The sequence below is a fragment of the Salmo salar genome, chromosome 03 (assembly GCF_965601325.2).
Source record: "Salmo salar chromosome 03, fSalSal1, whole genome shotgun sequence".
In the NCBI taxonomy this organism is placed as follows: domain Eukaryota; kingdom Metazoa; phylum Chordata; class Actinopteri; order Salmoniformes; family Salmonidae; genus Salmo; species Salmo salar.
In genome coordinates this window covers 11,062,674-11,075,814 of record NC_138293.1, presented here as the reverse complement: position 1 = coordinate 11,075,814, position 13,141 = coordinate 11,062,674, and the positions used below count along the sequence as shown (strand labels likewise).

General features: G+C 39.2%; 1 protein-coding gene across 1 annotated transcript in view; it reads left to right on the top strand.

Annotated features, from left to right (window-relative positions):
- Nucleotides 1–5,411: 5,411 nt before the first annotated feature.
- Nucleotides 5,412–13,141, top strand: part of LOC145877543 (uncharacterized) — a 39,671-nt gene continuing 31,941 nt past the window's right edge. Inside the window, exons 1-3 of the mRNA XM_082973257.1 lie at nt 5,412–5,831; nt 6,449–6,579; nt 12,322–12,364. Of these exons, the coding sequence (XP_082829383.1) occupies nt 6,533–6,579; nt 12,322–12,364 (90 nt within the window). The 5' untranslated portion in view covers nt 5,412–5,831; nt 6,449–6,532. The remainder of the gene's footprint in view (nt 5,832–6,448; nt 6,580–12,321; nt 12,365–13,141) is intronic.

Here is a 13,141-nt window from a genome sequence, read left to right as displayed (position 1 = left end):
GGGCGAATTGAGTTATTGCAAATGTGCACATCTTGAGTTAGTTATACAAATCTTTGGTGTGAGTGTGACAGGAAGATAAAATTACTAGTGTTAGCTAAAATGCAGAACTTTGCATGAAGTATGTACTGTAGGTTATGTTTACTTGTCAGACTGCACAGTAGCCTAATAAACAAATGCAGGTGGCTTATATCTTCAAAATGCTGTAAATGCTTTATTATCCAAATGTTAAAGCATATACTCTACAGTACTGTATTTCTTCATCAGCATATTTATGCTTTCATTAATAAAATAATGATAAAAATACTCTTCAAAATGCAGATGTTTATTTAGTTATGGATCCATAACGAATTACTATGGGAATATGTATCACTGAATTACATAAATATTGGAACAAATTTGTCTAATGAAGGTTAACAAATTGTTGCTTACTGGAAAATAATCTTTCAAACACACACGGTCACGTTGTACGTTGTACATATTTTGGCCTTTATAAATATTATTTTGGCCTTTATTCAGATTACAATCGCTCACTGTCATTTAAAAAAAATAATAATAATCTCCAAAATATCGTTATATATAGCCTACCCACTGTGGACGTCTATTTCAGCACCATTTCGCGCTGCTGTGAGACAAGCATGGAGAAACGAAAATGTTCAATTATATTCCATGATATTCTTAAGATATATGTGTTGACTGAATATAAGCAAGTGATGTCTGCTAAATAATCAAGTTGATGTCACAGTCATATAGCCTCGGCACCTACATAAACCTGCGTGTGGGCGACCTCATGCAACCCGCAAAATGTCAGATAAAGCATATACTGTACAGTACTGTATTTCTTCATCAGCATCTTTATGCTTTTGTTAATAAAATAATGATAAAAATACTCTTTCAAAATGCAGATGTTTATTTAGTTATGGATCTATAACGAATTACTATGGGAATAAATATCACTGAATTACAGAAATATTGGAACAAAATTGTCTAATGAAGGTAAACAAATTGTTGCTTAATGAAAAATCCTCTTTCAAACACACACGGGTCACGTTGTACAGCGCCATTATGGCTATTAGCAGGTAGCTGGACAATAGACTTGCCTAGAAGGAGGGTAGGGGGAGAATTCTATCGTCAAAGGTATTTCTTAGTTAAATTGGCTGTATCACAACTGGCCGTGATTGGTTGCAATTTCAGTTTAATCCACCAGAAAAGAGAAAACAAATAATACAACAATAAGTATTATTATGATTATGTATCACATCCGACCATGATTGGGAGTCCCATAGGGCTTCACACAGCCTTGCTCTCCCTCTAAAAACAGAAATAAATGTTTTGGCCTTTACAAATATTATTTTGGCCTTTATTGAGATTACAATCGCTCAATTTAGTAAAAAAAAAACACCAAATAACCTCCAAAATATAGTTATATATTATCAAGTTGATGGCACAGTCATGTAGCCCGGCACCTTCATAAATCTAAGTGACTCACTCATTCATGGCTTTGGATCAAAATAAATAACTACCAACATTATTTCTGATTGTCTTTAATAAATAAATGTTTTGGTTATCCTGACCTGGACACCATATTGGGGCCTCCTGATTGGCGCAGCGGTCTAAGACACAGCATCGCAATGCAAAATGCGTTGCTACAGATGCAGGTTTGATACCTGTGCCGGCTGCCACTGGGAGACCCCAATGTAATTATTGGCGGTCAAATCATTGATTAAAATATTTTCTATATACTGTAGGCGACATGAGTCTCACTAGTGTTGAGTAATGTGCTGTTATTTATTTAAAGAGCATATTGAAGTTAGAAGCAATAGGATTATAGCCTACCCGCTGTGGTCAACTATTTTAGCACCGTTTCGCGCTCCTCTGAGACAGGCATGGTGACTGGTCTTGATAAATCAACGAGATTTTTATTTTCATTGAATCTCCGTTTGAGTGTTGGTTAGACTGCAATTATACAATTAGGGTGTGGAAATGTTATGCTCTTAGTACTGTAGCCTACTCCCGACCGTCACGTTGTACAGAGCCATATTTTACATTCCATCCTAATGGAAACCTTGAGGGTTTTTCATTTTTCTTGAAATAGAAACACCATAATATTAATCAAATGAATTAAGTAAAATTTCTTCAAATCATTCTCATATACTATGTTCTTACAAAAAAAGGTTTTACATTCTCCAGTACAGCCACTATTGAAGGCAATCAAATTCTTCTCAAAGATGCCCTCTGGTGGTCAAACTAGCACCACTACCCGCAAATAGTACCAGCAAAACACAACTGGCAGCTTCATTAAATAGTACCCGAAAAACACCAGTCTCAATGTCAACAGTGAAGATGTGACTCCTGGATGCTGGCCTTCTAGGCAGAGTTGCAAAGAAAAAGCCATATCTCAGACTGGCCAATAAAAATAAAAGATTAAGATGGGCAAAAGAACACAGACACTGGACAGAGGAACTCTGCCTAGAAGGCCAGCATCCCGGAGTTGCCTCTTCACTGTTGACATTGAGACTGGTGTTTTGGGGGTGCTATTTAATGACGCTACCAGACTTGTGAGGCGTCTTTATCTCAAACTAGACACTCTAATGTACTTGTCCTCTTGCTCAGTTGTGCACCGGGGCCTCCCACTCCTCTTTCTATTCCGGTTAGAGCCAGTTTGCGCTGTTCTGTGAAGGGAGTACTGCACAGTGTTGTATGAGATCTTCAGTTTCTTGGCAATTTCTCGCATGGAATAGCCTTGATTTCTCAGAACAAGAATAGACTGATGAGTTTCAGAAGAAAGTGCTTTGTTTCTGGCCATTTTCAGCCTGTAATCAAACCCACAAATGCTGATGCTCCAGATACTCAACTAGTCTAAAGAAGGCCAGCTTTATTGCTTCTTCAATCAGGACAACAGTTTTCAGCTGTGCTAACATAATTGCAAAAGGGTTTTTTAATGATCAATTAGCCTTTTAAAATGATAAACTTGGATTAGATAACACAGCTTGCCATTGGGACACAGGAGTGATGGTTGCTAATAATGGGCCTCTGTACGCCAATGTAGATATTCCATTAAAAATCTGCCATTTCCAGGTACAATAGTCATTTACAACATTAACTATGTATACACTGTATTTCTGATCAATTTGATGTTATTTTAATGAAGAAAAAAAAGTGCTTTTCTTTAAAAAACAAGGACATTTCTAAGTGACCCCAAACCTTTGAACAGTAGTGTATGTGTGAAATTTGTTTTGATTTAAAGTGGACCATTATCATGCACCTGTCAGAACAGGGGGAGAAAATAAGTCATCCTTATGCACTTAAATAGTGAATGGAGGACGCTTTTTCAGTGGTAAATTTTCTTGCCAGCCAGGTAGGCTACTCCTGTTGTAAATCGAAGCAATGTGCTTTATATTGGGAAAGTTGAGAAATAAATATAGTAGGCCTAGCCTATAGAAAGCTGATGGAATCCTCCTCTTTTTAATATAGGCCATCAAAACTAAGGGGAGGACGGTAGGCTACTAATGACCATCAGCGGCATCAGAGCACAGTTTTGGAGAAGCCTAGTTACAGTGAAAGAGATTCATAGTCAAAGGCCCAAACCTACTAGTCTGCGGCATCAGACGACGATCACGCAGATTAGCTTCCCTGAGATGGATCCTGACAGTTTGTATAGAAATTCTTTGGTTGTGCAAACCCACAGTTACATCAGCTGTCCGGGTGGCTGGTCTCAGACGATCCCACAGGTGAAGAAGTCGGATGTGGGGGTCCTGGGCTGGCGTGGTTACACGTGGTCTGCGGTTGTGAGGCCAGTTGGACATACTGCCGAATTCTCTAAAACGAAGTTGAAGGCGGCTTACGGTAGAGAAATTAACATTACATTCTCTGGCAACAGCTCTGGTGGACATTTCTGCATTCAACATGCCAATTTCACGCTCTCCCAAAATTTGAGACTTTTGTGGCATTGTGTTGTGTGACAAAACTACAAATTTTAGAATGGCCTTTTATTGTCGCCAGAACAAGGTGCACCTGTGTAATGATCATACTGTTTATTCAGCTTCTTGATATGCCACACCTGTCAGGTGAACGCATTATCTTGGCAAAGGAAAGGTGCTCACTAAAAGTGATGTAAACAAATTTGTGCACAACATTTTAGAGAAATAAGATTTTTGTGCATTCTATTTCAACTCATGAAACATGGGACCAACACTTTACAAGTTGCGTTTATATTTCTGTTGCACCAGGTCATGTCTAGAAAACAACTAGATGAAGGGAAATGGTACCTGTGGTACACTAACGGGATGGTTTCCTTGATACAGATTATGCCTAGTCCTAGACTATAAAGCACTTTCTATTGATCTTGATTTTTAGTCTAGGACTAGCCTCAATCAATGTCTGGGAAACCATCCCTAAATCCATTAGCAGAAACATAAGTATTACACTGAGTAGGTGTAGGCAGGGACAGAGCCATAGTGGGGCAAAGTCTTGTCCAACTTGGCACAAAATTTACCATGACATTCTCATTCAGAATTATCGTGGCCATGGAACCTTTGGTCCAGCGTAGCACCCACCAAAATTATAATGTCAAACACCCTACGAGAGCTTTTAAACACAGTCTCTACTTTCAGTGGTGTACACGTTGATCATTAAGATATCCTGTGGGAGCAGCAAAATCATTTTCATATTGAAGTGGCAAATAGGTAAAAATAAGGCGTAGTTCTTCTAATCTTAATCACACAACGGCTATTATTGGGCAGGGATTACTATTTGTAGATCTGTGATTCTACACCTCACTTTGCTCAAGCTGATCCTCTTCAACGGACTCAGAAGTTGTAGAAAACAATTTGGTCAATTAAGGGCAGTTAAAGGGTAGGCTCTATGAAACCAACCATGGAAGGATATTGTAGCAAATTCGGGGGGTATCCTCGACCGGGCCTCAAATCCGGATTCAGCCCTGTCAAGTCAACACCTTAACTGTACAAAAAAGTTTTGGACCACACACACAGCAGTAGACAGCCAGTGCTATCTAGCCAGCTAGTGCAAGACAACTTTGTTCAGTTGTTGTTGAGTTTGTCCTATTGCCATGCTAACTTCATGATATATTCTGCATCTTAGTTAACATGAGTATTTTCATTTTCCAGTCACACACACAGTTTAATCCTTTATTTGTGCTGCCAACCTAGACTGGAAACATATCTCCTAATCCCTGTGAATATTCAATGAGGGGGCCTGTACTTCCAGGTATGAGCAAAATGCAAAATGAAAATTGAAAAATGTAATAGATGTTGTTATTTGTTTTCCCATATTCCATGCCCAATTGTGAGATGATGAATGAGAAAATTAGTCGATTTCCGATTTCCAAATTCAGAAACGAAAAACGAGCCGTTTTCCGTTTTTCAACGTCGTCCCAATGGAAGGACAATACAAGGACACGATCGGTCACCTAGCGTCATCTGTCATCGTCTTCAAAGGCGCAAAACGACCCTTGTGCTCACTTTTGATCTGATTTAACGACAATGAACCTCTCAAACTGCAGCAAAACTTTGAAATGGTTGCTAAAAGATGTAGAAGCTTCACTGTAGTTAGTGAAGTGAGTTATCAAGTCAGGGTTTCGTTTTTGGACAGCCCAGGTTGTGAAGTGGGGGACGGTCTAGCCTAGATATTCTGCTCTAGATGGCCAGTCATCTTTCAAGACCTCTCTTTGCCTCGCTTGCATCGGCAGCAGGTGTTATCATACAATGATAACGAGTCGCGACAGCCAAGGCATATCGCTCTACAATATTCACTCATATACTATTGTGGATACGGAGGAAACGTTGAGTTGAGGACGGAGTCAACACACGAATTAGGTGAGTTCTTAAAAACGTAACATTTTTGATCAATCTTAAGAAATGTAGCCTATGAATATTAGGTTATATTGCCTACTAAAAGATTTTAAGAACATTGGTGTATTTGTGGACCTTTCAATGAAAAACGGATGGTGTGCATGAAGTTTCAAGCCAGTAAGCTAATGAGAACTGTAAAGTTCCTATTTAAGAATGAGAAAAGAGTGTATTTTGAGAAGTTGTGAAATGACCGCTTCAATTTAACATTTGACAACCTGTAAACATAAGGCTATAGACCTTTCCATAGCTGAAGACTCATTTTCATTGTGCAACTGATAGCGTCATGCTGAGTGTTTTCAATCAGATTTTCAAGTGTTGTCTATTGTCTAAGTTAATCTATTTCCTGTCTTGCTTTTGTCTTTACTTATTTTTTTCAGTTTGTTGGTTCTAGTCATATAATGCTGTCTGCAGTCTGCCTCCAAAATGACATTGTGGACTATGCGATCCATTATGTCAATGCAGATTCACAGCTCAATAAAGTTGATAGACCCACTACCACCTTGTAACAACCCAGGCTCAAACCTGTAGGTCTACTATTACATGTTTTAAATGTGTGAACTCTACATGTATGTGCTTTGCAGGTGTAGCTTGACCAGTTTGAAGTGACCCTGACCTATCACAAGGTGCAGCACTTAAGTGGGTGGAGTCGTCTGAAGGAGTGACCAATGAGTCCCTTCGCTTGCTGGGTGACCTTCTGTTCTCTGCCTATCTGGTGAGTCCTCCTGCCTCAGCGCATAATTGATATATTATATTAGTTGATGGGTTTTCTACAGAGAAGAAAACAGTGTGAAAAGGGGTGAATCATACCAGAGGTGGTTTGGTGAACTACTCTTGCCTTGCGAGAACCTGAAGACTCGTGTTAGCTTAGCTCCCAGGGCTAATGGCTTGGCTTGGTGATGTTTATTAGAGGTAGATAGCTAGTTGTAGCTAGCTTAACCTTGCACAGTGATACAAACTGTTGTCCCTGACCCATAATAGTTAAGGGCTCATGGGAGCATCCCTGCTACAGTTTGTACTGTATGTGCAGCAGACGCATAGCACCCACTTACTACCAGAAAGCATTTTTTTTTTGCAGTGGAGAAGTTGGGAGTAATGTGGTCTTCTATCTTAACACTTGGTGGCAGCAGTAGCATCCACGTGTTAAAATAGAGGACCTGGCAGCCTAGATTGACGTTCTGGAACAGCAATAGTTGGAGATGAAAAGTATGACATCATATGCCAATTTTAACGTGGGAAGGATTTGATACCTATGGATACAATAATATGAAGGGACGTGCACAGGGAAAGATGCTCAACACACACACCTTGACAGATTCAGGCATACGTTCAGTGAACCTCAATTACCTCGACTAACCGGTGAACCCGCACATTGACTCTGTACCGGTACCTCCCTGTACCGGTACCTCCTCGCTATTGTTATTTTACTGCTGCTCTTTAATTATTTGTTACTTTTATCTGTTTATAAAAAAATATAAAATTGTATTTTTCTTAAAATTACATTGTTGGTTAAGGGCTTGTAAGTAAGCATTTCCCTCTAAGGTCTACACCTGTTGTATTTGGCGCATGTGACAAGTACAATTTGATTTGATTTGAACCCAAAAGATAGACTGTGCCTTCCCTTTTATATATATATATATATATATATATATATATATATATATATATATATATATATATATATGTATGTTATTTGACTTTTTTTGCTATTATTTTTGCTCTAAATAGACAAAAACAATAGACAACTGAACATATACATACAGCGCTGTGAAAAAGTATTTGCCCCTTCCTGATTTCTTATTGTTTTTGCACATTTGTCACACTTAAATGTTTCAGATCATTAAACAAATTTTAATATTACACAAAGATAACCCAAGTAAACACAAAATGCAGTTTTTAAGTGATAATTGTATTTATTAACTTCTTAAAGTATAGGGGGCAGTATTTTCATGGCCGGATGAAAAACGTACCCAAATTAAATTGGTTACTACTCTGGCCCAGAAACTAGAATATGCATATTATTAGTAGATTTGGATGGAAAACACTCTGAAGTTTCTAAAACTGTTTGAATGGTGTCTGTGAGTATAACAGAACTCATATGGCAGGCAAAACCTGAGAAAAATCCAACCAGGAAGTGGAAAGTCTGAGAATTGTAGTTCTTCTTTTGAATCTCTATCGGAACTACAGTGTCTGTGGGGTCACGTTGCACTTCCTAAGGCTTCCATTGGCTGTCAACAGCCTTCAGAAAGTTCTTTCAGCATTCTCCTGTCACTGGGCAGAGAATAGTAGCTCAGTCACTGAGTGGACTGCCTGGGGACAAAGGGATTGGATATGCGCGATCCCGCGAGCGCGCCGTTCCTTCTTTTTCTTCTTGAATGAATATGCTATTGTCCGGTTGGAATATTATCGCATTTTTACGTTAACCTGTTGGGGCTACAGGTTAGCAATGAACCCTGAGTCGGGATTGCTAACAAGGCTGGAAATTCAAAACATCAAAAATCTAATAATTTCAATTTCTCAAACAATCAACTATTTTACACAATTTAAAAGATAAACATCTCCTTAATCTAACCACATTGTTCGATTTTCAAAGAGGCTTTACGGCAAAAGCATAAAGTTAGATTATGTTAGGACAGTACATAGCCACAAAAGTACAAACATCCATGTTCAATTCAAGGTCAGGCGTCACCAAAAGCAGAAACCAGCTAGAATTATGCACTAACCTTTGTCAATCTCCATCAGATGACACTCCTAGGACATTATGTTATACAATATATGCATTTTTTGTTCCATCAAGTTCATATTTATATCCAAAAACAGCATTTTACAGTAGCGTGAAATTCTGATTTTTTTCTTCTCTGAAATGCTTCCGGTGAACATAACAAAATTACTATTCGAAAACATTGGTAAATTATAATATTGTCATTCAAAGAATAATATATTATCATCTCGTAATTGCTACCGAATGGCCAGATCTCAAAATAACTTTACTGGGAAATCACATTTTGCAATAAACGGGGTGCTATGCTCATCTAATATCGATAATAACATTGTAAATATCCCCTTACCTTTGATTATCTCCATCAGAAGGCACTGCCAGGAATCGCAGGTCCAGAACAAATGTGGTTTCTTTTGACAAAGTTCATAATTTATGTCCAAATAACACCAAGTAGTTAGCGTTCATTATGCTCCCACAAAACGTGGTGGGGGGGGGGTGTAAAATCACGCCGAAAAGCTAAAAAAACCTAGTAAATAATCTATTTACGTTCGTTCAAACATGTCAAACGTTGTTTAGCATTAATCTTTTGGTCCATTTTTAACGTTAAACATCAGTAATATTTTCACACAACCTATCCTATGTCTAGATAAACAATTATGACAAACTCACGCTTCTCAGATTTATGCGCAGGCGCAAAAAAATGAAGTGACGACATGTCAACTTCCTTGCATTCTAATTTGCTCTCTGTTTATCATAGACGCTTCAAACAACTTTATAAAGATCGTTGACATCTAGTGGAAGCCGTAGGAGTTGCGAAATGAATCCTTTCTCACTCCATAAAGATTGATTTTAAACAGCGTTTGACATGCTTCTAAGAACGGTAATGGAACATTTTGACTTTTTGTCTCTGGTACCGTGCTCGCGCGTTATGCCTTTGGATAGTGTTCTGTACGCACAAACAAAATGGAGGTATTTGGACATAAATATGGATTATTTCGAACAAAAACAACATTTCTTGTGGAAGTAGCAGTCCTGGGAGTGCATTCTGACGAAGATCAGCAAAGGTCAGAGCATATTTATAATACTAATTCTGAGTTTAGGTGACACCGAACTTGGCTGGTGTCTGTATAGCTTGCTGTGATGGCGAGCTATGTACTCAGAATATTGAAAAATGTGCTTTCTCCGTAAAGCTATTTTAAAATCTGACACAGCGGTTGCATCCAGGAGTAGTCTATCTATAATTCTTTAAATAATTGTTATATATTTTGTCAGCGTTTATGATGAGTATTTTTGTAAATTGATGTGCACATTCACCGGAAGTTTTGGTGGGAATACATTTTCTGAACATCACGCGCCAATGTAAAATGCTGTTTTTGGATATAAATATGAACTTTATCGAACAAAACATACATGTATTGTGTAACATAATGTCCTAGGAGTGTCATCTGATGAAGATCGTCAAAGGTTAGTCCTTCATTTAGCTGTGTTTTGGGTTTTTGTGACACGTCCTTGCTTGGAAAATGGCTGTGTGGTTATTTTTGTCTATGTACTCTCCTAACATAATCTAATGTTTTGCTTTCGCTGTAAAGCCTTTTTGAAATCGGACAATGTGGTTACATTAAGGAGAAGTGTATCTTTAAAATGGTGTAAAATAGTCGTATGTTTGAGAAATTGAAATGATGATATTTTTGCTGTTTTGTATTTCGCCCCATGCTATTTCACTGGCTGTTGAATAGTGTGGGACGGTCAAGTCCCACCTTGCCCAGAGAGATTTAGGGATAAAAGCTATCCGAACCTTCATGGCCCTATGTGACAAAGTAATTGCCCCCCCCTTGTTAAATCATGAATTTACTGTGGTTAAGCACATTTTTTTGGAAAGCTGAGTTCAATTTCACTAGCCAGACCTGTTGAATCAAGAAATCACTTAAATAAAACCTGTCTGACAAAGTGAAGTAGGCCAAAAGATCTCAAAAAGCAAGACATCATGCCACGATCCAAAGAAATTTAGGAACAGATGAGAAACAAAGTAATTGACATCTATCAATCTGGAAAGGGTTACAAAGCCATTTCTAAAGCTTTGGGACTCCAGCGAACCATGGTGAGAGCCATCATTCACAAATGGAGAAAATTTGGAACAGTGGTGAACCTTCCCAGGAGTGGCCGGCCTACCAAATTACCCTAAGAGCGCAGCGAAGACTCATCCAAGAGGTCACAAAAGAACCCACAACAACACCTAAAGAACTACAGGCCTCACTTGCCTCAGTTAAGGTCAGTGTTCATGACTCAACCATAAGAAAGAGACTCGGCAAAAATGGCATCCATGGCAGAGTTCCAAGGCGAAAACCACTGCTGACCAAAAAGAACATAAAGACTCGTTTCACTTTTGCCAAAAAACATCTTGATGATTCCCAAGACTTTTGTCAAAATATTCTGTGGACTGACGAGACAAAAGTTGAACTTTTTGGAAGGTGTGCGTCCCGTTACATCTGGCGTAAAAGTAACACACCATTTCAGAAAAAGAACATCATACCAACAGTCAAATATGGTGGTGGTAGTGTGATGGTCTGGGGCTGCTTTGCTGCTTCAGGACCTGGATAACTTGCTGCGATTGATGGAACCATGAATTATGCTCTCTACCAAAAAATCCTGAAGGAGAATGTCCGGCCATCTGTTCGTGACCTCAAGCTGAAGTGCACTTGGGTTCTGCAGCAGGACAATGATCCAAAACACACCAGCAAGTCCACCTCTGAATGGCTTAAAAAAACAAAATGAAGGTTTTGGAGTGGCCTAGTCAAAGTCCGGACTTGAATCCTATTGAGATGCTGTGGCATGACCTTAAAAAGGCGGTTCATGCTCGCAAACCTTCCAATGTGGCTGAATTAAAACAATTCTGCAAAGAAGAGTGGGCCAAAATTCCTCCACAGCGATGTGAAAGACTCATTGCCAGTTATCGCAAACGCTTGATTGCAGTTGTTGCTGCTGAGGGTGGCACAACCAGTTATTAGGTTTAAGGGGCAATTACTTTTTCACATGGGGCCATGAAGGTTCGGATAGCTTTTTTCCCTTAATAAATAAAATCAGCACTTAACCCAAGTAAACACAAAATGCAGTTTATCTTTGTGTAATATTACAATTTGTTTTAATGATCTGAAACATTTAAGTGTGACATGTGCAAAGAAATCAGGAAGGGGGAAAATACTTTTTCACAGCGCAGCGTATGATATCACACTTGCTCAGACCCACATGTTCAGACCAAGACAGTGTCTTCCCACTTGACAACACTATACAGATGTAGGATGTTAATTAATGGACTTTTTTTTGTAGGGGTTGATGCATTTCCTGCAACAACATTGTGATTAAATGAAGGTCCTATATCTGTGCATTAGGGCTCAAACAGCAATGAATGAGAATTCCTGTCTGAAGTAGTTATGGGGCATGTTATAGGCTAGACTAGACACACCAGTGTAAATTGATGAAATGCCTTGTGACAAACAGTTGCCGTGCACGTTTACTTTTAGATTCTCAACTCAATCTCAACCCACACAAAACAAATGTGTGTAGAGGCACATGCAACATGTGTACACACACACACACGCACACACGCACACAAAGAACTTAAACACACACACCGAGTGGTCCACTTCTCTGAGGATGCAGGTCACCTGGATGCAGGTCACGCCTCCCAGCGATGTGACTTTGATGAATGGAGGTTTACTGTAACACTTTGTGAAATTACAGGTGGATCGTCCTGCTGCACATCTCTGAACAGAGGGTCAATGCTGTAAGTATAAGTCATATTTAACACCCTCTGTACAGCCGTTTCAAATGGTAGAAGAAGTTTCCCACAGAAACAGATCTAGCATCAGCTTTACTCTCTCTATCTAAACTAAGCTGACCTTATAAGGTTTTGGCTTCACTGTTGGAATGTAGTTGTTTAGACCTAAGATAAACTTAAGTCCATCAACTGTGGAATTTCTGCCTTGACCTCAAGTCCACCTGTTTCAGTCAGAGTGATGATGCGGTGTGTCAGTAGGTTGGTCTGTCCTCGTCCGTGTTCAGTATTGCACACTGTGAAACCCCCCCCACATGGTGCCGTACAAGGGTTGTAGTGGAGGGTAAACTATGTTCATTTAGCTAGGACTGTCTAGGAGTGTTCTGAGTGGGGAGGGGAAAACGGAAAACTAGCTTTTATTTGCAGAGAGGTTCGGAACTCACTTTCTCATTGGTCAATTAACTAATTTACTGCCTGGTCACCAGGCAGGCCAAAACTATTCCACCAAAACAGGCAGAAATTTCAGGCAGTCTTATCAAACAGCTCTTACACGAAAAGGGCATTATCATCATTTTCACAATTGTACAGTATAACCTTATAGTATGGAAATATAAAACATAGGAAAAATCTAATTTCTGTCTGCATTGGGCCTTTAACAATTTCCGTGAGGAAGAAGATTGATTTGGTCACAGCATGATAAACACGCCACATGCAATGCCATCGTGAGGTACAGTATCGAAACTCCCGTTGTTTAGAACGTTGCGGTACGCTAGTTCACAGCTCAGC